The 27962-nt window shown below is 44.9% G+C and overlaps 1 protein-coding gene across 2 annotated transcripts in view; it reads left to right on the top strand.

Annotated features, from left to right (window-relative positions):
* Nucleotides 1–27962, top strand: part of FRMD4A (FERM domain containing 4A) — a 449454-nt gene that overhangs the window by 105159 nt on the left and 316333 nt on the right. Inside the window, exon 1 of one of the 2 annotated variants that reach the window (XM_037847308.1) lies at nt 15055–15406. The exons of the other annotated variant lie outside the window; for it this stretch is intronic. Coding sequence (XP_037703236.1) covers nt 15341–15406 — 66 coding nt within the window. The 5' untranslated portion in view covers nt 15055–15340. Of the gene's footprint in view, nt 1–15054; nt 15407–27962 lie in introns of those variants that run through there. 2 annotated transcript variants of the gene reach the window in all.

The raw sequence follows: 27962 nt of genomic DNA, 5'->3' as shown, positions 1-27962 counted from the left end.
ATCCTGCCTTTCATTTTTCTTGGAAAGGGGTCAATTGGGTCCTTTAGGCTAAGTTGTTTGAGCAATGACTCTTTTGCAAAAATGTATAGAGTAGCATTGCATGTTCCCATGTGACCTTGTAAAATATTTTAAAAACTTTCCTGCGGCACAATGCAGAAGAGGAAAATAGTGGTTTCCGTGTTACTACCTTCGCAGGCCTTCACCTCAGAAAAGGGTCACAGCTCCCATTTGCTGTAGTCATGTGAGAGCAGCTGTGACTGTGTTTTAAGCAAATGCTTAAATTATGTTAGCAAACATAGTTTTGAGGACAGTGAGTCAGAATTTATGCATACAATAGGATAATACATCAAAGTTGATGCCTCCAAAAAAGACCTATTGACATTTGATTTGCAAACTTGAAAACATGCCTTAATGATCCAATTCATTAAAATAAGATCTATTTTATTGTTCATACTCATTTTTACATCAAATATTTTGTAATAATTCCTTTAGCGTATAAAAATCACTGTAAAGCAGGGTAACATGATGAGCACTGTAACAGGCACTAACATGAGCATTAAAAGAGGAATACATACGCCAAGCTGAATGAAGGAAAGCCTGGTGAAGTCAAAGTCATCTACACATGTTGATAAACTCGTATCTTGTCAGCAGGACGAAGTCAAAGGGAGAGGATGTGACACACGTGGGGCGGAAGAGGTGAGGTGAGCAGACAGGAAGTCTAGCAAGCATTATTTTAGGCTGTGGCATGACCCACCTGAAGCTGGACGGGCAGGAGATCCAAGCACAGAGTCATGTCTGGGCTCAGTTACTAATTAATTTAATCCAGGAGGCAAGAGAGGGGCATCGCAGGATCCTGAGTGGAGAAGTAGATGGCAAAAAGCAAGATTCTAGGAAGAGAACGGTGGAGCCGGATGTAGGGGGATTTGGGCGGGAAAAGGCAGGAAGGAAGGGCAGTGAGGAGCCCACACGGTAGACGGAATAACCAGGGCCTGAAGAGCGGTCCAGGGGCGTGGGGAGGAGGGCATGGACGTGAGGCAGAAGCAAAAGACAGGATAAGCTGGGCTGGGGGCTGCTTCTGCACTGGGGAGGGGAAGTTGGAGACAACACAGAGTTCTAGGTCCAGGACCTTTCCAGGAAGTGGAAAGCCAAAGCTGGCTTGGTGAGAAATTGGTCTGACTTGACGTTTAATTGGGTAATTCTGACATAGTGCAGGCAGCTGGACGTCCAAAGCTGGAGTGCGGGACAGAGGTCAATGAAGGAGATGGGATTCAGCTATTGTCCACCAAGAGGAAACAGAGAAATGATCAACCAAATGGATAAAATCCCAGGTGGAAGAGGAAGAACGGGACAGGAAAGAAGACAGAACTCTGGAGAAGAGCTCCATCCTACACCAGCAAGAAAAGGAACCTCGGAAACGTGAGGGAGGGAGGGCATGGAGGAGACAGAACGTATTTATGTGGACAAGCCATGTGATTTAAACTTTTTATAAAATATCACATACATTCCAGGACATCTCCTTTGAATAACCCTTCTAGAGGTACAAACTTTCACCCAGCCAACGAGAATTCTTCGTGAAATAACGTGCAACGGATGGCTAAAATTGCCCATAAAAACAAAACCCCATGGAAATATATTTACATTCAATCTGCAGCAACTCGAACATTGTACATTTAGATTTGGCGACGAAGAAAACATTTTTGTGACAGATAACATGGCAACACATGGAAGGAAAAGCAAGCTTCCAGAAAAGTTTTCCTATGTCCTGTCCTATCTCTGCACCTGTAAGATTGTAACATTTGCAAAGTATCCAGTGAAAATGTATAGATTGTTGTTAAGGGGATGGTACAGGTTGATTTCTTTTTCAGCACCCTGGAATTCGGTGTTTGCTTGACTCAAATAGACTTTTTATTGAAGTATAGCCTATGCTCAGAAAAGGGCACCAATCAGAGATGACACCTGATAAATCTCACGGAGAGAACACGCTGAGGTGAGCAACCCACCCGGACACACAGTAGGGCAGAGTCAGCCCCAGACCCCTCAGCTCATCCCAATCATTATCCCCCTTCCTCAGCAAAAGTAGCCCATCCTGACTTCTGACATTACAGTTTATCTTCACTGCTTGTGAACTTTATATAAAAATAAACACAGCACATACTCCTGGTGCTAACTTCTTTCACTCGAAAATATATCTCTAAGATTTGTCCATGTTGTTGAGTTCAACAGTGGGTCATTCATTTTCATTGCTGTATTTTTCCCATTATATGATGATGCAATATGAATATACAATATATTTATTGGAATGCTTTCAGATTGGGGCTGTCTTAAATAGTGCTGCTATGAAAATCCTTGGTCGTGTCTTTTGGGGCTCGGATGGACACGTTTCTTTGGGGCATATGCCTAGATTTGGACCATCTCTGTAAATGTTTCCTAATTTTTAACCTTGTTTAACAAAATAGTTCAGGTTTGAAGAGTATAATGTGTTTCCCTTTTGGTGCCAAATATACATCAATTTATAAACAGACAAAAGGACTTTAACTTGGGATTTTAATGATGGAAAGTCTGTAAATACAATGTTGAAGTATTGGAATGAAGCACTACATCAAAGCAAGGCTTTTCAAAGAACGCCATAAGAAAATGGCCAAGTTAGGCTGCCCTAAAAGCATCTCTGAAGAATTCAAGGGACAGAGAGAGCTCTGTTTTATTCGGAGAAAGCAGAAGTGTTCTACATCTGTTCTGATTGCCCAATTTCAGCATGAAAACTAAAAAAGAAAAAAATTGAGTGTAACTCCAAATACTCCATGACTTTTTCAAAGTATTGCAAATTGCTCTTTTAAAACCTTCATTATGATAAATAAGTCATTTTGCTTTTTCCCAAAGGAGCCGTATGATTCCCTTAATTAGGGCTGGTGCGTGCTGCTTTGTGGCAGGAAGAAGGAATATCTGTACGCAGATGGTGATAGGCATCCTGCTGTCCCTTCTCGTCCCAGGCACCGCCTGTCTCTGGTTCACCACCCCCAGCCACACCGCCTTAAATGCACCTGTGCAAGCAGACACTGGTGTCATGGTGTCCACTCAGGGCTGCCTCGTGTCTCCTTCCCACCTGTGACCCATTAGAATTCAGTGGCAGGATGCGTAAAGGGGAAGCCTGAGCTGATCGTGGTGTCTGGGGCTCCCCAGCCCTGTTAGCAGGGGCAGAAGGAGGAGAGCCCTCCCCCTGGAGAAGGGGCGGCTGGACTCCAATGCAGAGGACACTGCTGGCCCCAGGCAGGACCTTAGCAGACAGGCCACATGAGGCCAAGTCCCGGGGCCTGTGCCCGCATTTCCAAATTGCTGGATTTCACACTCCTTCCCCACTTAAGAATTGCATCACTCTGTGTTTTTTGCTCCAACATTAACTTCAGCTAAATTCCTTCAGCACCATTACTGAATCTCTCCATCCCACAATAAGATGTTATTGAGATTATCTCATAAATGAATACCAGGCATTCTCCAGTGACCCCTCCCCTCCGACATGCACAACCTCTTTTTAACTAGCTTTGCCTGCCAACAAGAACTCTCTCTGTTTTGTTCAACAGAAGACTGATTTGCCCTTAGCGACAGGGAACCAGTGATTATTCACAAAATTACGGTGTGGTGCACACATGAGCCCAGTGTAGTGGTTCTAGCACCAACTCTGTGGCTGGACTGCTTGGTTTTCACATCCAGACTCTGCCATTTGACCAGCTGTGTGACTTTGAGCAAATGGCCTAAACTCTCTGTTCCTGAGAGTTCCTGTTCCTGTGGACAGCAATAATGATACTCACTTCACAGGCTATGGGATGAATAAATGAGTTCCTATTCATAAGGCACTTAGAACAGTGCCTGGCACAGAATAAAGATATTAGGTGGATGATAGATAGTTGATTAGATAGTGTGCCGGTTTGGATGTCATATGTCCCCCAAAACGCCATGTTCTTTGATGCAATCTTGTGGGGGCAGACATATTAGTGTTGATTAGATTGTAATTCTTTGATTGAGTGTTTCCTTGGAGATGTGACTCAATCAACTGTGAGCAAGATCTCTGATTGGATAATTTCCATGGAGGTGTTACCCCACCCATTCAGGGTGGCTCTGAATTAAATCACTGGAGCCATATTAAAAGCTAACAAACAGAAGGAACTCAGAGCAACTGAGAGTGACACTTTGGAAGAACTGAAGCTTACAGAGACATTTTGGAGAATGCAACCCAGGAGCAAGCAGACACCTAGAGAGGAATGTTGTGAGAGAAGGCCATTTTGAAACCAGAACTCCAGAGCAGATGCCAGCCACGTGCCTTCCCAGCTAACAGAGGTTTTCTGGATGCCATTGGCCATCTTCTAGTGAAGGTACCTGATTGATTGTTGATGCTTTACCTTGGACACTTTATGGCCTTAAGACTACAGCTGTGTAACCAAGTAAACTCCCTTTATAAAAGCCAAACCATTTCTGGTATTTTGCAAAACAGTGGCAAAACCAGAACAGATATATGGGTAGATAGATAGATAGATAGATAGATAGATAGATAGATAATAGATGATATATAGATATAGATAGATAGATAGATATGGAGAGATGACAGAGATGCAGAGAGACAGAGAGATAGATATGGTTGGAAGGTAGAGATAAATATAGATAAATAGGTATATAGAAAGAGATAGGCTGGATTGATGGAAAGATAGAAGGATGGATGAGTTATAGAGATCAGATGGATGGGTTATGGAGACTAAGATAGATAGATAAATGATAGATAGATAGATGATAGATATGGGTGGATAAATGGATAGATGGATGGAAGGATAGATGGATAGATATGAATAGATGGATGGGTGATGGAGATATAGATAGATAATAGTGAGATAAAGATAGAAAGAAATATATATACATACATAATTAGGTAGGTAAGTAGATAGATAATACAAAGATAGATAGCAAGTGAGCAAATAATATCATATATAACAATGCAAATGTTTAGCTGGGAAAGACCTGCTCACCTGTAACACATATATCACCCATAATGTTGTGAGCACAAAGTATACTATTGAACAACAATTCAACTAAATGATCTAAGTACAAGTCATATTCTATAAAAAGTCCTCTAATGATTCATGGGTCTAAGTCTTTCTAGCCACAGATTTCATAGCTCAGTGCTATGACAAAATCACTAGACCTTCAATGAAAACAACAAGCTCAGTAAATATTTAAGAAGTTTAATTAGGTTAAATTAATTAACTTAATTATTTGCTGCTGTTCTCTTATGATTTTTTTTAATGTATCCAAGAAATTAATGGTGGCTTCACTGGTCCTTCCAAATATGCTTAATGATGTGGTGTCCTGAAGGTTGATATTGTTATCATTTTGTCCAAAGGTAGCTAGTGACCTTGAGAAGTAATGGAAACATAAACAGAGATTAGCAACAAAGTAAAATAGAGGCCATTCATAAATTCAGGGAGGCACTAGGGTGAGGTTTACTGATAAAAGGCATTGTAACAAGTCTTGGCTCAACCAAGTCACAGGGGAACCTGCAGCCCCACTTGGAGACCTTGGTGTTCTCATGTATCTTTGTGCCCAGCGGCAACTCTAACGACCTTTATTGCTTGCACTGCTGATGGTTTATGAGATTAGTTTCTGAGCTTGGTAGATTTGAACGAGAGTGACTGACAAATGCTATCAATCTTATAGAGCCCCTATCTGATCACATGGCTTGCTCCACAGTCTTCCAAGATTCAGCCCTTTCTTTGCCTTGATATCTCTTCTCAAGGCCAAAGGGAAATTTTGCCAAAGGGAATATTTGGATGAATTAGCCCTTGTTCTTGCTCAGATGTGGTTTTCATTTTCACTCATCCCAATAGGTGTGTTCTCACTACACAGAGAAGCATAAGAGAACTATTAATAAAGATTCTTGCAAATTCCTCTTAAATGTGGACTTTGGTGGGTAGAGGGTTCTAGCAACTAGCATCTTTCTGTTAATCATTAGCCTATGCGCATTATTGGAAAGTTTGTGTGACACAGCTGGATCCATGTGAAGCCTTGGTTTAAAAAAAGGGAATTAGTATTGGAGCATTTTTGTAAATGAGCATTTGGGCTTGTTAAAGGAGATTTAAATTGAAATGAAAATGGGATGTGATTTTCACCCCTCACATTGCCCAAGATTCAGAAGTTTGCTGTCAGGCCGTGGGTTACTGAGGCACTCTCCATATTGTGGGGGGTAAAAATGGGTACAACCACCCTGGAGAACAAAATCGACATAATCTAATTTTTTTTTTAATATACACGACCTTTGAGCCGGCAATCCCACTTCTAGAAGTCTATCTTGTAGCTATGTTGAATTGCATTTCCGTATTACATTAGACTCACGTTCAGTGATTCATCAAGTGGAGACCAGTTAAATGAAGTATTCCCAACAGAATGAAGTACACTTCATTACAGGTGTGCACAATGTTACCATATGTGTACATATATACATCTACTACACAAAGGGTGATAATTTATGCTTGAATCTCATTAGAGTATCTCAAGAGCCATCAGAATGTTTGCCTCTGGTGAGAACTGGGTGGCTGTGAGTCAGGGATATACGAGAGATGGACGATTTATCTCTACTCTCTTGTTTTCTTTGAATTTTGTATCATCTGCATACATTACCCATTCAAAAACATTAAAAAGTTTCGAAAAAGAGGGTTTCAATCTTGCAGATAGGAATTGGGTTACTCAAGCATGCACTTAGAGAAGAAAGGAAAAACCAGTGATTGCATTGTGGTGAGAAGAGGGTTCTAGCACCAGAACGTGTTTGTAACATCAGAACACACCTGAAAGCAAACGAGAGCATCACTGAGCATACCTCCCACCCCATCCACCCCACCCCCTCCTCCAATCCCCTTAGGCTGGACTATTTCTCTCCAGGCAGCCTCTGAATATAAGGGTGGGGTATGGACATCATCATTTCCACCTTGCCTTGCTGACTTTCTCCTTCACAAGATGCTTTGTGATGGTTAAGAAAGTGAAATGTGGAAAAGAAGAAAGAACATTGTCTCCAGTGATTCACTCATTAATTTGCTTCTGAGTATCTTTAGTCTGTTTTTTAGTAGCAGTGTGAGGATGCAGAGCAAACTCGGGATAAATTCACAGGCGTTAGACCTGGAGAGAACCTGAGGACCCTCCCACACTCTGACTCCAGAGACATTCTTGGCCAGTAATCGTCACCTCCAAGTCTGCAGACAGGAGAAAAATACAGACAACACAGGAAGTTTCCTATCAAGCTAAATGGATTCCACTTTGAATTCTGAGATGATACCTCTCCTATTTTTGGTGTGTGTTAACATGCTTTTTCTTTAATAAAATCATGGTGATAGCAGCTGGTAATTTTGTTTCTGTTTGTTTTTACCACCCCAACTTAACAACTCTAGGTTGGTCCTGCTGATATGTAATTTGATTTTCAAATCGTACTGTTCCACCATACACCATGTATGGAATCCCTTATCTAGTCTAAGCTTGGAATTCAACACATGAGGGAAATAAACCTGAAGAAGCTGAGGGCCCTCTTGTAAAAGACGAGGGGATCCCTGATTCACCCTCAGCTCAGCCACCCTGAAATAAGCTCCCCTGTGTGGGAAGGGGTCCCAGACTTGAACTTGAGAGGATGACCCCTTTCGAAATCGCTTCCAACATTCCCAGCTCAAACCCAGCCAGCCCACTGGTAGCCACATGAAAAGTTCTGCCAAATCCCAGGCTGTTTTAAAACTACCCCATGCAATGGGTCTTTGTTCATTCACTCTCCTTCTCCAGCCAAAGGTCCTCATGGAAAAAGAGAGAAAAAATTAATGGCCACAGAATGAGGCAAAAAAAAAAAAAAAAAAAAAAAAAAAATTGTACATGCCATGTAGCAAATGGGAAATTTCCTATTTATGTGCAATAATTAATAGACTCAGGGAGCATCCACTACTAAAGTTCCTACATTTCACTGCCATGGGGGCTTGATGTCATAGTCGGATTTTCCCTTTTACTATATTTAGGAAATGACTTAATTTTACTCATCAGTGCTAATGAGTATGACACGAAAGGGGATTCAGATAGAAGCATGCTGTGAGAACTCTGCATGCCTCAGTGTTCATTTTAAGGCACAGGAGAATCAGTAAAGAGTTCATGTCATGTCATGAAATCACCCCCAGAACTGTAGTTCCCACAGAAATGTCGGAGAACCTGCGATGCAAGAAACCCTTTTCCCATCTGGAGACGGCTGGAGGGGAGATGTATGTACCTGGTCTCAGGCAGAGAGCTGCTATGGGGAGATAACCCAGGATGTTTCACTCCCTTCTCTCTCAGGGGTCACACTCTAGCTAAACCTGACGAGGGGTCTGTAAACTGAATGAAGAGCTCAGGCTATTTACTGACCTGTGTGGGGGGGCTCACTGGAAGCCCAGAAGCTGATCATCTTTCCTCTTTGGATAATTCTTGTGAAAATGTTGGCTCTTGCTGCCTTGTAGAAGCTTCACTTTTCTCAGTGATGAGATTCTATTCATCTCACTGAAGTTTCCAGACTCTGCCAGTTTGGATGTATTATATCCCCCAAAATGCCTTGTTTTGCAGTCTTGTGGGGGCAGATGTATTAGTGTTGACTACATTGGAATCCTTTGATTGAGTGTTTCCATGGAGATGTAACTCAATCTACTGTGGGCGAGACCTTTGATTGGACAATTTCCATGGAGGTGTGGCCCTGCCCATTCAGGGTGGTCTTAACTGGATCACTGGAGTACTTTAAAAAAGAGCCACACAGGCCCAGATGCTGCTGCAGTTGAGGGAGAAATATTTGGAGAGCGCCATTTTGAAACGCAACCTAAGAGCAAGGAGACGCCAGCCACTTGCCTTCCCAGCTGACAGAGGTTTTCCAGACACCACTGGTGTTCTTCAGTGAAGGTACCCTACTGTTGATGCCTTTGTTTGGATGTTTTCATGGCCTTCAGACTATCAACTTTGGAACCAAATAAACACCCTTTATAAAAGCCAATCCATTTCTGGTGTTTTGCAAAAAGGTAGCATTGGCAAACCGGAACACAGACCAAGAGCCACCCTCCTTTGCCTGCCTTCAGCCAGCTGCACTGACAGTGCTGCTCCACGACTGGAAGATGGGTGTGGAAATCCAGGTCTCTGCCAGCTTAGAGACTTGCACACCAGCTGTAAGCCTGTGTCTCTGGGTTCTCGTCCCTCTGAGCACTGAGTGCTGTGCTCCTGTGATTCCAGCAGGCTGCAGCCAGCAGTGACCAGCCAGTTCCCTGCAGCCAGAGGGAGGAGGGAGGGCAGAAATGCCACAGAAAATGCATTTCAGTGAGCACTGGGGAAAAGTCAGGTTGTCCAGCATCATCGCCTCCTTGACTGTCCTGAGTGGGACCCTAGAGACCAAAGCAGAAAAGCGAAGTTTCAATAGATAGCTCTTGCTGGTGAGGGAGATGGTATCTCAATAATATACTAGAGACTAGTAGATATCCAGTTCTGTTGCATGTCCATCTGGTGGAAATGCCAGGCAAGTGACCAAGACTGAGCATAACATGCATGAGTCCAGCCTCCACTCCTCCTGCTCAAGTGCACAGCCATTGTCCCTTCTGTCCAAGTCCTCACCTCTTCCTTTATCACCTGTCACGCCCAGGGATGCTGCTTCCCAGCAACAGATGGGTGGTAGGAGGAGCTTGGAGGTGCCACTCCAACACATCAGAACCCAGGCTCCACCGAGCTCTCCCATGCTCTGCCCTGCCTGACAGGTCTTAACAGGAAGTGGTGGCAAAGGGGTTCACAGGCAGCAATAGCAAGGGTGGTGGGTGGTGGGCAATGGATGGTGCTGATGGATGGTGGGTAGTGGATGGTGGCCAGTAGATGGTGAACAGGGGGATACAGTTGGTATGGGCAGTGGATTTTGGATAGTGGATGCCGATGGTTGCTGAAGGGGGTAGTGGACAATGTGTGGTGGACATTGGGTGGTACATGGTGGATGGTGAATGATGGGTCATGGGTGATAGTTGGTTGCTGGTGGTGGGTGGTGATGGTGGGTGGACATGGTGAGCGGCAGACGGTGGCAGGAGGCGATGGACAGTGGGTTCTGGATGCTAGATGGTGGGTGATGGATTGTGTACTTGCAGTTGGTTCACTACTTACTGACTTTCTGAGGAATCCAAACATCTTCCAAATTAAGGGATGATAGTGCTTTGTTTTTGTCAGAACTTTACCAAAAATCGTTGGCGTTTCAGGAAAAGCCCTTCACTGGTAGCAATCCCACAGTGGTACTTGAGTCAGAGACACACAGGCATTGTCAGTTTGTGTTTGCAGTCATTGTATTCACAGTGATTAAGCAATGGAGTCCCTTCCATGTTTTTTCATGGCATATTATATGCAAAATTTCCATATAGTAATGCATATCATTTGATTATAAATTCCTTCCATTCCTCTTCTTTACAAGATGAGAATTGTGTTGATATTTTTTTAGAAACCACATATGTAGATAGGTGACCTTATCCATGGATTTCACTTGCGGACAGTAAAGAACATTATAAAATATTTGTCATCACAAGAAGCCATTGGATCTGAGAGGGTTGAGACTCAGTGATCATTCTAAGGTAACACGGGAAAGGCTTTTGAGGAGAGAAAAACCAGTCAAACTCGGTGTCACTTGAAATGCACGGCTACTCTCTGGAGGGGTTCTTTCTTGCACCCTGCAGACTTGTTTGTGCTGGCCACGATGTGACTCAAAGCCCCCAACATGGAGAGTGTGAATAACAGCCTCCACAGAGCCCCAACAGCTTCTGATTTCAGATTCACTCCAAGAGCTGTCCCTAGAGGTATTGCATTTATTCCCAAAACCCTGGGAGGTGTGGACATCTTTAGGTCCTATGCATCTTTTACAGATGGGAAAGAGCCAGCAAAACGTCCGTAGAGGATTCGAGGGAATGTGGCAAGGGTCTGCATTTCCCCAGCCTACTTTTGAACCTGGGGAAACAGGATGCCTTAGACAGGCCATGCTGTGTAGCTGAGTTGACCATCTTTGGTACTTGCTCAATGCCTGGTTCTGCTTTTGATCCCAGAATCCCCACAAGCCTCTGTTTCTCCAAGTGGTGGAGTAAGTGGTGGTCAGGCAAGTTCTTATGTCCTTTTCTCCATCATAAGCCTCAGCACCAGTGCACGTGCCTGGCATTAGCTTCACTGCCTGTGAGTTTGTAAAGTCTTGCAATTCATCCTTGTGAATGGGCAGGGGGTGCGGGTGTGGGAGGCAGGGGCTGGAGGGGGCATAGAGACAGATGTAGAGGAACAGAGCCTTTGCACTTTTCAGACACTGTCAGCTCTAAAATGCTTTGTGAACAGAAAGACGAGGTCGTTTGTTTGAGCCACGTGACACACATGCAGGGAGAAGACGGGCAGACAAGTGCGAGCCTGGACGGCTGAGAATGCTGTCCTGAGCTGCGGGGCCGTGCCAGCCTGCCAGGGGCTCCGTGGAGCAAACCTTTAAATCAGCCCATCTGTTCTCCAAGAGACAGCTACAGAGGACAGGAGAGGCTTTATAACTGGACCCAGCCAGGCAGCTGTCCGAAGGGCCATTAAAAGGCCCTGTTTTAAGTAAATAAGCATTGTATCTTGCATGTCAACAGAACACTAATATCAGTCACTTTTACATGTATCAATGGGTTTGTTTGTTTTTTTTTGTACTGTAAACAGAATCTGCATGACATAACTGAGCAGGCAAAATAAAAGCCAGTGGCTCTGCATTTTTTTTCCTGTGCCATTTAATAACTGGATCAATTTGCTGTGTAGGTTCATCAATCCAGGTGTTAAAATGGTTAACTAGGTTATCTTACCAATTCTGATAACCTGTATGGCAGTCAGATCCACTGTTGCATTTGAATTTCAAATAAATAGCTTTGCTAAGCAGAGAATCACTGCTCTGAGGTGGGCAGAGGCATGTCCAGAAAATTAGTTTTGCGTATCTAATTGCCTACTGCCCCTGGGCTTGCATGCATCATCCTTAAAAGAGACTGGCTGATGCAAGTTGAACTGTGATCTCATCGCTCCCCAGGACTTGTTTCTGCTTTCTAAGTGGGTGCCTTATTTACAGTGCTGCAGGATAGCATCGTCCTCCCTGAAAGGCTGTTCTGTCCCCGTTTTCCCAGGGTGGAAGTTGAGGGAAGGCTGATTTGCACCTGTGGAGGGGATTTAACTGATCCCCGTGCTCCAAAGACTTATTTTATTTGAGCCCTATCTCCAATGGTTAAGCCTGCTGGAGGAGATTCTTCATAGACACGATAGAAGGTGGCAGTCATCTGAGACTCAAACACAGAGAAACACTAATGTTAAAAGAAAATACATGCAAATATTCTCATTTAAATGTGCAGAGTGACTCCTCCTACTGGTCTACCACATCACGCACATTGGGGATTGCTTGTTCTCACTGGCTACCCCCAGCCACTGGTCACCAGTGTGGTTTAGGTCCATTACAAGTGGACCACCAAGTTTTGATCAATGTTTCAAGTGTATTTTTTAACTCAACTGAGCTTTATACCATCAAAGCGATGTCAATGGGGTGGTATTAAGATCTTGAGCTGTAAGGGTTAAGATTTCGGCTGGCCCCTCCTCGGACCCCAAGGTCTTTGGGCTCACACCCTTAGGACCCATTGCTGCCCCTTCCCTGCCCTTCCTATTTAGTACCACAAAACCCATCCTTGGGAGATGGGCTATGGGTCTATCCCTGCTCATTGCCTTCCCCAGAGGGTGGGAGTAATGTTCTCCTGTAGCAGTGCATTTACCCTTATCCCCCAAAGCAAGTGCTCCCCAAAAAGGAAGTGCACTCTGCTTCCATATCCCCGAGAAGAAACAGGGTGTAAAATCACACCAGCACATCATGCCACATCTTCTTGAAGAAGGAACCTGCTTTAACCATCAAAATAGTGGCACCAGCACTTATCACAGTATCTGGCCCAGAGTAGTTGCTAAATAAATATTTGTTGAAATGATAAATGGGTGACTGAACAAACGAATGCTCAGATTAACTGTAAGCATCACTAAAATTTCTCCATCATCACCAAAAATATATATCAATTAGACGATTTGTAGTGAGTAGAAGACTTCTTCATAAGATCTTCCCACACCATGCTTTGCCCCATCTATTGACAAGCACTGATACCAGGGAACTGGCTTTGTAATCATGCTTCTTCATCAGTTTCCCTTCCGGTGCTTCCTAAAAGTAGGATGTTCTCGATCCATCCTCCTCAGCATCTTGGATCTAGAATAGCAATCACTCAGGGCTCCTGGGCCCTGATATTTCCCACTTATATTCCAAGAGAAGCCACTGTCTTGCTCTGTCCTTAAAGCCTGAGAAAACAGTCATTGCAGGGACTGGAAGACAGGCTGCCTTAAAGGACAAGTCATCAACTGTTCTCCATCAGCTGGTCCCTCATCCATCCTAGGGAGAGGGCAAGCAAAAGAAATGCATGAAATTCCAGACAGGTAAACATTTTGTCCAAATTTAATTCCTAGGAGAAGTGGCTAAAGGAAACTGGATTTTGAAATCTCCCCTGAGACTGCATTTAGAGGCACACGCATCTTCCCCAAGTGTCCCCTGGTGGTGTGGCACCCTCACTCTCTCATGTGGTGCACTAAGGACAGCTAAGATGCTAACTGCAAGGCAAGAAGTCTTCGTGGCTGATGTTGGTCCTCTGGCTACTGATTTTATTTCAGACATGGCAAACACATTAGCCAATAGGAAGGTCTGAGAAGACAAGTCCACTCACTGGGGAAATACATTTTCTGTATATTCTCGACTATTCATCGTTCATCACAGCACAGCTACCCCCTCCACGGTGCCTTTGCCTAACAAGAGACCCCTGCCATGGGCCCCATTCCAATTGCCCTTTTAGAGCTCAGAAAGGAGAATAGAAACAATAACTCAAAGAATGTTTATGTGCAATAAACCCACTCTGACAGACTCTGAATCTGCTTTTTAAATATTATGAGACTTTTTATCAATTTTTTTTCTCCGTCTTTACTTTATGGTTGCTTTATTTAAATGTTCCATGCTGAATTAAGTCGATCTGTGTGCCCTTTGGGAAAATGAAAATTCATGCAAAGACATTGAATTGGAGAGATTCTGCCGTCCACAATTTAGAGTGCTCTGACAAGAAGCAGGAAAGTTTTATTGTAGAGCAGAATCCTTCCACGTTTTTATTTCCTTCCCAGTTTCATGTTGGCCACACTCTTCCATGGCATCCGTATTGACTATTAAAGAGCTGATCACTTTGGCCCCGAGGTGTCCATACCCTGTTTGGGTCAAGGCTGGAGTTTGCGTGGAGCATGCAGCTTGGAAACTGGCTAGGCTACTTACAGGACAGAACTCACTTGTGACACCGAGGCCATTTTGTTTGTGCGGTCCTTGCGAGAAGAGTCCTATGGCCTTGACAACCAGATGTCCCTGAGATACTTTCTCAGGCCTGAAAAATTGCCCCAGGCAGCCGTGTCTCTCAGGCTAGGAAAAGCAAACTCTGGAGGCAAAAAAGGGGAAATGGCATTTGCAAGAATTTGTGGATATTCCTTAACTGGCCGTTGCTTAAGGAGTTGACACAAGAGATTAATGTTTTCCCTTGATGTTTATCAGGGGATGCAGAGAGCAGGGAACGGGGGAGAGCATGAGGGATCTAATAATATTCTGAGGAAAAAAATTTAGTTCCCCACTACTTTCATTTCCTTGTTTTTCACAAGACCATGTCCCTTTCTGTCCTCGTGGACAGAACAAGGTCTGATGCGTTGCTCACAAAGCACGATTGATGGCGTGTCTGTGTGAACTGCCCCGGCCTTGGTCACAGCCAACTTCTGCGGGACCCTCTGCCCCCGTTCGACAATACGCTCCAGTGTGCTCCACCATTTATGAAAGGTCAGAAATGAGCGAGAAACGGGCTCAAGTCAAAAGCTTGGGGCCCTATAAATATCAGAGCCGGCAGGCTGTGCCGCGATCCCACTCTTGCTTTGCTACCTCATTGTCTCCTCGCTTGCCCGCCACTGGGGTCCCCACAAGAAGTCACGGGGACACAGAGCCTGGACACCCCACTTGTCGATGTCACTCTGCACCCCAGCTGACCCTGCAGCACCATTTGTATTGCTCTTCTGTTTAATCCTGTGCATCCCCTGGCCAACAAGTTCTAGCAGCACTGCCTGCAATGCTCCATTTTGTTTTGAGGGTTTCCTCTTTCCACTAGTGGCAAGTCTGCTTTACGCCTAAATTGGACGCCAGCGGTGCCTTTGAGCCAAGGGCTGTCTGGGCCCCGGCCATCTGTGGGACTCCAGAGCGAGCCCTAGCTCTGCCATGATGTTAGCTGCCAAGCTGGAGGACTTCGAGGTGACCCTGGAGCACCTGCTCATGGACGTGTTTGTAAGTAGAGGCTCTCCCTGGCCAGCCACCGCGGAAGTGCCTGTGATTGTGTCCGCATTTCAGAAACTGACCCCTCTCCCCGATTGTCCAATTCCCACGCCCTGCTGTTATTTCTTACTCGTGTGCCTTGGGGGAGGGAACCATGCTCATTGCTCGAGTGAACAGAATGTTCCATTGATGAATCTGCAGAGATGCTGCTTTTCTTTAAATCAAATAGCCTACAGGAGCCTGAACGAATGGGGTGAGGTAATAGAACGCACATGCCGGAAGGGAGGAATGCAGCTTCATGGGCATGCTCTGGGAGAACCACATTCATTTGTGATGTGAACATCATCCTTCCAGAATGAGGGGGCGGGAGCATGAAGTACTGCATTTTTCAGGTAGAGAATCCAGGGTGCAGGGCAGAGCCCCATGCCTGGACTCCCACCAGTGCACAAGCGTTAGGGCCCCCAGAGCTCCTCTAGGGTGGGTTTCCTAATGAAGCGGTCTGAGTGTGCTGCTCTTAAAAGAAAAGCAACCTGTAACGACTGCAGAAACACGGTCTTTGAGAATCCCCGGCGTGTATAGCAACCCAAACATCATGTCTACCTCCAACCACCCATGACCATTCTCATTCCTCTCTCGGGGTCTTCTGCTCGTTTCGTGTTACTGACCGTGGTTTAGGAAACTGCAGTCTGGGTGAGCCACGCAGGTGGTCACACAGCTGAAGGGTGTCTCCACTCCAAGAACAACACCGGCTCGGCTGCAGGAGGGGAACTGCGTCGTCTCCGAGGATGAGCCGCTCCGGCGCTGGGAGCTGGCAAAGGCTTGCGCATTGGCTCTGTCCCTCCCTCACAGAATCCCTTTCGGGAACCGTCCAGGGAGTGGTGTGTTTTGACAGATGGGAGAGGCTGGGGCTCTCCCCTTTATTGATTTGTCTTCAGACTGAGGCCGCTCTGGGCTGGCAGGATTCCCAGAGGGAGTGGCCCGGCAGGGACCGGCTGTGGGGTCTGTGTGATGACCGCACCTTGGGAGGAATGGCTCAGGCACGGTGGGCATCCTTTGGGACCCCCAGCACACAGAGCTTTCTGGACAGACCTTCTTGCTTCATCTCAATGTGAATAGAGGCTTCTGAGGCAGCTGCCTGGGAGGGGACGCAGTGGGGGCAGCAGCGGGGCCATGTCACCCAGGGCATGTGGGGGGGTGGGGTGGCTGTCACCCATCCAGAACCTTGGTGTGAGTTTGGTGAGCTCAGAGAAAAAAGGTAATCAGGAGGCTGTTTTATCTGAATACCATAAAGCCAGGAATTTCTTCCCCTCTACCCCATGATCTTCTTTGATGACCATGATCTTGCTTGGAAGCCCCCAAATGATTCCTGGAAGGGAACATAGTCACAGGCAACGTCCTTTTCTGTAAATTACAACCCACAATTTTGCGGCCCCACTTTGGGTCTACCTCCCACTTAGACTAGCCTTCTAATTATTTCCCTGCATTCAGTATCTCTGCTCTAATTGGTCCCATCTGTTATCTCCAGATAAACCATCCCAAACTCAGGTTTTTCTAATTTTTATTATGCATACTTTTCAATTTATTTTTCATATTTTTATTATGCATATCTTTGACCTGTCCTCATGTACTAAGTCCCAGGAGGCAAGGAGCCTGTGTTTCTTTGTAGGCTCCATTGCATCTAGAAGAATAATGCATAAATAGACTCAATCAATATGTATCAATGGCTTAATTTTTTAATAGACTATTTTTTAGAACAGATTTAGTGTTACAGAAAAATTGCACACAAAGTACAGAGAGGCTCCACATACACCCCCCCCCACACTCCCTGAGTTTCCCCTATTAATTAATTTCTTGCATTAGGTATATTTATTACAATTAATGAACTAGTATTGATACATTATTATTAATTAAAGTCCATAGTTTACATTAGGGTTCACTGTCTTGTACAGTGCTGAGTTTTGACAAATGCAAACTGTCATGTATCCACCATTATGGAATCACACAGAATAATTTCACTGCCATAAAAATTGCTTGTAATTCACCTAGTCATCTTTCCCCTCTCTCCCCTCTCCTCTGATCTTTTTACTGTCTCTATAATAGACAGAATGTGTTTTCCAATAGTATCTAATTGGAATCATACAGTATATAGACTTTTCACACTGGCTTCCTTTACTTAGCAATATGCATTTAAGTTTCCTCCCTGTCTTTTCACGGCTCATTTCTTTTTATCCCTTAATAATATCCCATTGTATGGATGTACCACTGTTTGTTTATCCATCCACTTATTGAAATACATTTTACTTGCTTCCAAGTTTTGGCAATATTGAATAAAGCTGCTATAAACATTCACATATAGGTTTTTGCATGGCATCCGTTTTCAGCTCCTTTGGGAAAATACCTAGAAGCATGTTTGCTGGGTTGTATGGTAAGCCTATGTTTAACTTTGTAAGAAACTGCCAAACTGTCCTCCAAAGTGGCCTCATGACTTTGCATTCCCAGCCTCAGTGAGAGCTCCTGCTATTCCACATCCCCGTCAGCATTTGGTGTTGTCAGTATTTCGGAATTTGGCCATTCTAGTAGGTGAGTTGTAGTATCTCGTTGTTTTAATCTGCGATTCCCTAATGGCACATGATGCTGGGCACCTTTTCATGTGCTTATTGTCTGCCCATATGCCTTTATTGATGAGGTGACTGTTCAGATCTTATGCCCATTTTTCAATGGAGTTGTTTGTTTTCTTATTGTTGAGCTTTAAGAGTTCTTTGTATATTTTTCATTCAAGTCCTTTATCAGATACATGTTTTGCAAATATTTTCTCCTGGTCTGTGGCTTAGGTTTTCATTTTCTTAACAATGTTTAGCAGTTTGTATTTTTAATGAAATCCAACTTATCAAGTTTTTCCTTCATGGATTGTGCTGTTGGGGTAGCATCTAAAATGCCATCCCTTCATGCAGGGTCACCTAGATTTTCTCCTATGTTATCTACTAGACCTTATAGCTTTGCATTTTTTGTTTAGATCTATGATTCATTTTCATTTAATTTTGATGGGAAGCATAAGGTCTGTGTCTAGATCTGTTTTCATTTCCTGCAGGCATCCGGTTTGCCAGCACTGTTTGTTGGGAAATCTCTTCTCCCTCCATGGAACCACCTTTGCTCTCTTGTCACAGATCAGTTGACTCCATTTGTGTGGATCTATTTCCGGGCTCCCTATTCTGCTCCATCGATCTATGTGTCAATTCTTTTGCCACTACCTCCCTGTCTGGATCACTGTAGCTTTATGTTAAGTCTCAAAGTTGGGTAGTGTCAGACTTCTGACTTTGTTTTTCTTCAATATTATATTGGCTTTCCTGGGTCTTCTGACTTACCATAGAAATTTTAGAGTTGGTTTGTCACTATCCACAAAAATAACTTGCTGAGAATTTGCTTACCTTTTAATAAATATTTTACTTTAATTGGAAAAATTAATTTTTGATGAAGGCCTCCTGAGAAAAGAAGTAAGATACAAAAGAAAGCATTCTCTAGGATTCCCGTGTCTTACCAGTTCTGTGATGTAGGTTCTGACGCACTCTCCAGAGACCACCGCTGTGACAAAGAAATGCTGGCTGCAATGCAAACAGCAGAGGCTGGGCTCTTTCTCTGTTTGGAATTTTTTTATTGTAAGAAATATGTGAGATATAAAGAGTTCATCCAACATAGACGTGCAGACTAGAGAACTGGTTATAAAACAGACACCCCTTGTAACCACCACCCAGATTAATTGGAATATTGGGGTTCCTCCGGAAGGCTCCATATACCCCTCCAGAGGGAACACATCCTGGCACTGTGACATCATTTCCTCGGTTTCTGCGGTGTTCCCACCAAGTCACACATCCCCAAAGGACATTGAGAAGCAGCGTTGACATCCAGACTTGAGTCTGAACCCCAGCTCCACACTTCCTAGTCATCTGACCATGGACAAGCATTTAATCTTTCTCAGGTTCATCTTCCTTATCAATAAAGGGCAGATCCTACTACCCAGCCTGCAGGACTGTAAGGCAGATAAAAGAGGGAACACAGAGAAAGTTCCAGGGCTGGGCCTGGGGTGAAGGAGGCACTGGAGAGGGGTTCTCCTCTTCCTTTGCCTCCTCTGGAAAGGGCATAAAGCCATTGCCCTTTCTTCCACCCCTGGAGTCTCTTCTCTAGTTGCCTCCTAACCCTACACCCTTGAATTGCCAGAGGTTGGGCTCTCTCAGAGCACAGCCTTCACTTCCTGCCTGAACTGCACCCACCAGTAGTTAAATCGCCTGCCAAAGTGGTGCGAGCACCTGATCCTGGGCTCTGCAGCTGGCAGGGACAGAGCCCTGGGGACAGACCATGCACCCCTCAGCCCTGCAGCAGCGTCCTTACTGGGGCTCTGAGCAAGGTGATTTGGGGCTGCCTCTCCAGAGCTCCCTCCCAGGAAGGAGACAGGATGAGTGTCTGACATCCCCCAGGGTTTGAGATAAATCCCAAATAGGAACAATGGGAGCCTGACACCAATAGCCAGTGACCCCTCATAGCTTTGTAGGGATTATATGCTTTCCTGTGTGCATCTCATTGTCTTAGAAAGAAAATTTGGTCAGAGCTCATCAGCCTCGGGTCTCCTCTACGGCTCACAGCACACTCATTAGGATGTAGTTCACTATCTCAAGAACAGCTGTTTCCATATTGATGCTTCTTTTCCAGGATTACAAAAGGCCACTGGGGGCTTGGTGGGAATGCAAGCCTTCTTCAGGATGAGACAAAAGGGACACCTCAGACCTGGTGTTTCCTAATTAGTTGTCAGCTCTCCAGGATTCTGGCTTTGGCTATGCTGCTGGGTTCAGGAGAGGAAATAGCACACACGTGTGCACATACATGCCAATGCACACGCCAATGAAGCACAGGCACGCCAACACACACCAATGCACACACATCCAGTGCACATGCCAACGCACATGCCAATGCACACATGCCAATATACACACACCAATGTACATGCCAGTACACACCAATGCACATCCACATGCCAATGCAAAAGCTGACACATATGCACACACCAATGTGTACACCCAATAGTGCACCCAAGAAAAGAGCACAGGCAAGGAGACTGTCAAGTGTATGAGTGACTCTTCAGGACTAGCCCCAGAGTTGCTGGATGGTAACCAGCAGTTACTGGTTGTTGTTGGAGGACAACTCAGAGCTGTTGCATGATAGCTATGTATTGTCTTATTTCCTCAGCTCGCTTCAAAAGATCTAAGGTGCTTCATTCCAAAGTATAGCTTGAAGGTGAAAGCCACCGTCCCAACAGCAGTGCCACAGACTGAGAGCCCTGGCACAAGTTGAAGGAAAAGAAAATAGAAGCATCAAACAGGTGTCCTGAAAGCTCTCTTGAGTGAAATAATCCAACATCTAGCTGCACATCAGTCCAAGCAGTAAGAGCAGGAGACACCTGCTCCCACTAGAGAGACACACATACACATTCCAAGGCCCCAGGACTTTCTCATTACACCTACTGCTCTCTGTCTTTGTCCAGTTCAAACACCATGTTGTGTGTTCTTTCTCTTTACAATTTAATTTTTATTTTAATCAAAATACTACACGTGGATGACAATGTTCATAACATCCCAAAGCTGGAGAATCGTACAAAGCTTAGAAAGAAAACCTCCAGGATCCACATCCTTCCTTCCAACCCCTAAGTCCTGCTCCCCAGCAACAACTATGTACACCTCTTTCAGCTGTTTCTGCTAGTAGTTAACTCCACGTTTTACAATTATATGTTCATACTGCTATTTCTTAATTACTCAGTGTTTGACATTTTGTGTTGCCATCCTGAAAGATGAGGCTTAGGCTCTCTTTTTCCACATCCTTACACACACATCTATCTCTTCCCTTTCTATCTTCTCAATCCATTTTTGTCACAGTTGATAAAAATTCAGGGTTTGACGTGATTACCACTACCAAAATATTACTTAAAGCTATGTAATATTTTATATTTTGATTGCATATCCTTCCTGGCCTTTACAACTTTATGTTTTTCCTAGAGTTAATAGTTGCTTTGTTTTATTGTTTGCTTCATATTCTGTGTACCACTCGATCATTTTCTCTAAGCTCTCCAATAGAGCTGTGCAAAACTGTCACCCATGGTCAAACTCACCAGGTACTCAACTGGTCCCTTTTTATGTATTTATTTATTTTTGAGATGCCCTTCCTGGAGCCATTTCTCACCCTGCACCACTGGATGAACTTCTCTCTGGGCCTCTCATGTGACCGTCTTCTTGGAACTCCTCTTTTCCCTTATTCTGGGAATTTCCTTTGCCCCTTTCCTCCAATTTGTCCTCTTGGAACCCATGTTCCAAGAGAGGTTTACTCTCTCTTCATCGGACATCACCTTCCAGTTAGTTCTTGAGCAGAGGTGTGTGGGAAGTAAATGTTTGTGTTGTTGTGTGTCTGCCACACACTTTAATGGTGATTTGTCCAGCAGTTATTTGTCTGCTCTTGACTTCTGGAGCTGTGTCTCCAGGCTTGACTCTCCTCTTTAGTTCCAGGTTAGAGTGTTCAGGCATCAAAAACTCTGCATGTCCAGAGCTACTCATTATCTTCCTCCAAAACCTTTCCCTCCCCCTGTGTACTTCTCTTGGCTAATGGGATCATCCCTCTAGTCTCTAAGAATATAAGTTACAGAGGAGCACTATATACCTCCTGTTTAGGTTTGCTAAAGCTGCTGAAATGCAGTGTACCAGAAATGGACAGGCTTTTAACAGTGGGGATTTATTAGGTTACAAGTCACAATTCTAAGGCCATGAAAGTGTCCCAATTAAGGCATCAGCAAGAGGATACCTTCTCTGAGAAAGGCCGCCGGCATCTGGGACACCTCTGTCACACGGGAAGGTACATGGCTGGCATCTTCTGGTCCTTCTCTCCATCCTCTGTTGCTTTCAGCTTCTGATTCCAGTGGCTTTCTCTCTGCGTGTCTGTGTGTCTTCTCTTAGTATCTCCAGGGCATTTCTCTCTCTAAGCTATCTTCTAATGTCTCTGCCTTTTATCCCCTCATAAAGGACTCCAGTGAAGGATTAAGACCCACCTTGAATGGGCAGGTTCACATCTCCATGGAAACAACCTAACCAAAAGGTCCCACCCAGAATAGGTCTGCACCCACAAGAATAGATTAAAATAATATGGCCTTTTCTGGGGTACATAACAGCCCCAAACTACCACCATCCCTCCTACCATTTATACCTCCACAATATCTCTTATTCACCCACTCACCTCTGGCCTGGTTCTCACCCTAATCATCTTTCATTTGAACAATTGCAATAACCTTGTCACTTCTCTCTTTGCCTGTATCACACCTTTCCTCTCCATTCTACATTCATCCTGTCATCACTCAAGTCCCCCAAACTCAGGTTAGATGGTATATTTCACTCCTGCAAATAACTTCCAGTGGCTCCTTGTTGCCCACATGTTGAAGTCTACACTACATTGTTCCATGTTATGTAAGTCAGAATCTGCTCTCAATGCCAGTTCTTATTACCGTCCTTCTCCCGCATGATTCCATGGTCTCATTCAATTTTCTCAAGAGTCTTTTAACTACATTCATGCTATAGGTGTTAATTAAAATAGATTGGAGCAACCCAAGCAAGAAGTAACACTTAGAATCTCCCACTCATCTTCATTTTTCTCTAAGGATTTGTCCAATGAAGGCATTTTGACTATTCTGACCATTCTCTTGTATAAGGGAAACTAGTATTTTGACTTATGGGATGTTGGATGTCCTCAAGGTGAACCATACTCCCATGGCATGAGACCCCAAGGCACCCATCTATCCAACAGAGTCAAGATGCTTTCTTTCTTCACCTTGGGAAAATACAGACCATGTGCCTTGTTCCTGATGCCCCTGGGCAAAGGGGCATTTGCTCTTGGGAGTGATATGTCCCTGGACACAGAAAAGAAAGTTGTCTGATGACCCACAAGAAAGCCATCCTCCTTTGCAGCACTAGAGGGATTACTTAAACCAAGACGAACCATCCTCTGGTTGAAGAAAAGTACATGTTAAATTTCTCCTCCTGGAAAAAAGGAAGCCTGGAAATTAGAGGCAGATTTGAAAATAGATCATTTGCCTCCCAATGCTTATCTAAGGCACCTGAAATTTGAGAACTAAGCCTAATAAAAATCAAAAGTCAACATCCATTGACTCTATCTGGATGTGTACTATACATTCAGGCAGTTCCAAGTAATCAATACAGTAGATAAGGACATTATTTATTTTGCCATTCTAGGAGCAATTACACTGTTTACCCTGTGCAAACTGCACTTCATAAACACAGCAAATCAATGCTGGTTATCAAAATCCATCCACAACTGATAGCACATGAAAAAGGGCTTTGCAAAATGGTCTCAAAAGCCAAACCACAGAGCCAGCCCCACGCAGGTCAGCTTATTACCCGCTTAATCACACAAGCATCCTGGCAATATTATTGATTGCTCAGAACCTGGACACGACACCACTCCTAATAGCACGTGCAGTGAGGCATTTTCTCCATGCAGAAGAGGCAATAGCCCGGGCTGCAGCCACCGAACCTGACTTCATCTCAAGCTGGAGAGGGCAAGTGGAGCTCTGACTGGGGCAAATCAGATCAGAGCCAGACATGCAGGACCTCTTTGGGGAGAAATAAATGCTGTCAGCTGCCCCTGAGTGGTGAAGAGTTGCACAATCTTCCTAATAAACCAGTGATGCTTGTCTATGTAATGGCTATCTGTGATGCAAGGGATTCTAAACAGACATAGATCCCCCCATACAGGTCAGTAATATCTTCCATCTGACATTCTCTACAGCTTGGTCACTGTCGTAAAGATCAACTGAGAATCTGGGATGCGGGTTGACATGTGAGATTTCCCTCCAGCTGATGTGCATTTGCTTCCCTACCCTGGAACAATGTGGGATCTGGTTTCCTTTGAGATGGTTGTGTGCTTTTGAGTTGGTGGAGATGAGAGTCTTGATCTGAATTAACCAATTCCCTTTACTGCATCACTCAAATGAAACATGGTAAACAGGGAGTTATTAGAGGCCAGGAAGAAGCCTCTCAACCACCCAAAATGTGTGGCTAAGGCAATGGTCTTCAAGGTGTTCAGATGGATGAAACATGGACCTTCTAGCAGAATGTGTATGGAAACAAAGAGCTGGAGAGTGAGGTCTGGGAAGGCTGTGGGAGTGATGGGAGCAGCACAAAAACAACGTGCAGAGCTGAGAGCAGAAACAAACATGGCGTGTGTGTGAATGTGTGCATGTGTGTACCTTTATGGGGATGTGGCTGAGTGTGCATGTATGTATGTATTGGTGTGTATGCATGTGTGTGCATCTTGTGTGTGCCTGTGTGTTTGTGTGTGAATGCATATGCACACAGGTTTGCCCTTACATACACGTTTGTGTGTCTGTATGAACATGTTTATACATTTGCACATGTCTGCATGTGTTTGCACATGCACTGTTGTGTGCCTGTGTGCACACACAGGTATGCATTTGCACATTGTGCACATCCATGTTTGTGTGTGTGCTTGTATGTGCATTCTTACATGTGTGTGCATTTTTATGTGTGTACACATGCATTTGCATGTGCATGTATATGTGTGTGTGTTTACCATTCACAAAGAACTTTCCTACTGTTATGTCCTTCCATCTTCTTGGGTAGGTGTTTGGTCCATTCCCAGATCTGCACTCAGGTCTCAGGTGTGCTTTCATGTCACCACAGACCTCACAGGGACAGGATGAGTTTGAGGATGAAAGAAAACTATTCATATGTGAAATCTCCCTTGCACACACACCCCAATCTTGACCCAGCCCCCGAAACGTAATGGAGACACAGGAGAGGGCAGCAGTTAAGCACACAGGCTCACCTGTGTGCCACCTACCCTGCAAACCTTGGCAAGTTACTTCCCTTTTCTATGTCTCAGCTGCTTCATCTTTAAAACAGAGGAGAGCATCTATCTCAGAAGGGGGTGTGAGAATTAAATGAATTAATGAATATAAAAACTTTTAGACGGTGCCTGTGATAGAATTGCTGCATGAGGGCATTACTATAATTTTATTACACACTCAATAAAGTAATTATTGAATGAACAAGTGACCTAAGCTATACAGGGAATAATGAAATTGGTTTAGACCAGGGCAAGGTCAGATCATGGAGCTTGGAATAGAATACAAGGAGAAAGGAGAGTACAGACAATGTCACCCCAGAAGCTATGTTAGACTCACCTGTCCCACTCCCTCACAATGACAATCAGGAGTCAAACAGCAATTCAGTTACAAGAAAAATGCCTCTTTTTATAGTCTTTAGCTACTAACAGAGCACGATCTAAATAGCAGCTCAAGAAGACAAGGTGAAAGAGTGGGAGGGAGGGAGCTGGAGAGAGAGAGGGAGAGAAGAAAGAGAGAGAGAGAGAGAGCATTGAAAGGAGGGAGGGAGGGAAAGGAAAGGAAGAATGATCTGCCCATCCAAGCAGCTACAGTTCTGCTACAGCTTCTTCCAAATGGCACAGGATCAGGAGGCAATGGCCTTCCTCAGGTTGGATATGCAAACTCGGTTCACTGTCTCAGTGCAGAAGTTAATACCAAGAGAACCTTAAACCACCCCCAGGGTGCAGATAATCCTGCAGGCTCAGTGCACATGAGCTCTGGTGACGGAAGTGTTGCTTGATGACTCCATCCAGTTCTTGGGGATACTGGGGTCATGTTTGGCCTAAATTTTGGCTACTTTTCAAACAGAATATTATGGATGTAGGCAGTCTTCCTGTTTGTATAACCTCGGACACCATTTGCACTGAGAAGTGATGTGAATTACCCAGGCTAGCGGAATTAGGAGGTCATGGAAAGAGGAGTGGGATGTTGAAAATGACTTCCCTCCAAACTTGCCACCTCCACCTCTAGGAATTTCCCACATTTGTTAGTACTATGTTCTCTTTGCGTGAGTTTGGTTCAGTCTCATCCTGCTTACCCTCTTACCTATTTCACATACTCATAATTTAAAATGCCCAACTTCATTCAGAGCATGCCTCCCCCTCTGCCCCCACCCCCTGAGCTGCCTCGGGCACCTCCAAGGTCAGAGTTGGCAGAAGCGAGACCAGGGCAGTTGTTTGAGTTTTCTTGGCTGCTCAAAGCAAATACCATGAAATGGGTCTGTTAAACAATGAGAAGGTATTCGCCTGTGGTTTTCAGGCCGAGAAAATGTCCAAATCAAGGCATTATCAAGGCAATGCTTTCTTCTCAAAGACTGGCTGCCGGCGATCCTCGGCTCCTCTGCCACATGGGAAGGCACGTGGCGGCATCTACTGGGCTCTCCCTCCTCTTTGAGTTTCGTTGCTTTCGGCTCCTTGCTTTCATGGTTCCTCTCTCTCTCTCTCTGTCTACCTATCTGTCTCTCTCTATCTCTCTCATTCTGTTTATAAAGAACTCCAGTAAGAAGATTAAGATCCACCCTGACTGAGGTGGGCCACAGCTTAACTGAAATAACCTCATCGAAAGATCCTACTTACAGTGGGGTCACACTCACAGGAATGAACATATGCTTAAGAGCATATTTTTCTGGGGTGCATACAGCTTCAAACTACCACAGCAGGGGAGTTTTACCCACCGTAGGCTGTCCTGGGCTGGTGGGGGCTCTCTGGGATCGACAGGTGTTCAAACCTGACTCTTGCTCATGGAGTACCTCATGGGTTCTTTGAGGGCTGCCCCCCACCACTGCAGCCTGGCACAGATGGTGCACCTCTTCCAGCTGATTATTTAAGACTCCCCCTCTGGGTCCTGGGCCCCACAGCTGCAGCCTCTTTCAGCTGGGGGTTCCCTGCCTTCCACAGGACACCCCACATCCTCTCTCCCAGGAGGCCCACATCTGTTCCCCAACAATGGGGTCACACTTACTCCCCAAATGCCATTCTTTCCTTCTTTCTGCAGCCACAGCTGCTTCTCCCAGCCTTTTTCCCTTTAAATAGCTCATGGAGGTTCCACCCTCCCAGGTGCTCACCCACAGTTTCCCTGAGGTGGTGAAGGGGAGCAGTCTCCCACACCTCCTCTCTCTTCCTGGGGGAAGTCAGCCTGGGGTTTCATGTCCAGGTCTCAGACACCTCCAGGCGAGGTAGTTCAGCACCTTGACTTGGATGTGGGAGAAGGGGGAAATAGTCATGAGTCCTCCAGAAAAAAATGGAGACACAGTCCCCTTTCACACCCTGCTAAATTTACAAGAAGTGGCCACTTGAGATGGAAGTTAGAAAAGACATTTATCCTGTCAGTTGTCTGTGTTTTTTGTTTTTCCCTAATGTAAGCAGTATGTCGCCTTTCCCAGGGAGAGAAAGAAGAAGAAGGACAAGATGAGAGAGAACATTTTTCTGGTTGTGTTATGCCTTCTTTTCCGGGAGGGCACTTCTGCGTGCACCTCAACACTGCCCCTGCTCCCTGTCCTTTGCCCCTTTCCAGGGGTGCTGCACTTTGAGGTCACCTTTTGCTGGGGAACTCCAATATGGCCCCCACATTCAGTACTTCAGCAGCCTCTGCCCAACCTTGTTGTCTGTTCTTTAGGCATTC

The sequence above is a fragment of the Choloepus didactylus genome, chromosome 8 (genome assembly GCF_015220235.1).
Source record: "Choloepus didactylus isolate mChoDid1 chromosome 8, mChoDid1.pri, whole genome shotgun sequence".
NCBI lineage: Eukaryota > Metazoa > Chordata > Mammalia > Pilosa > Megalonychidae > Choloepus > Choloepus didactylus.
This window is presented reverse-complemented; position numbering and strand designations above follow the sequence as displayed.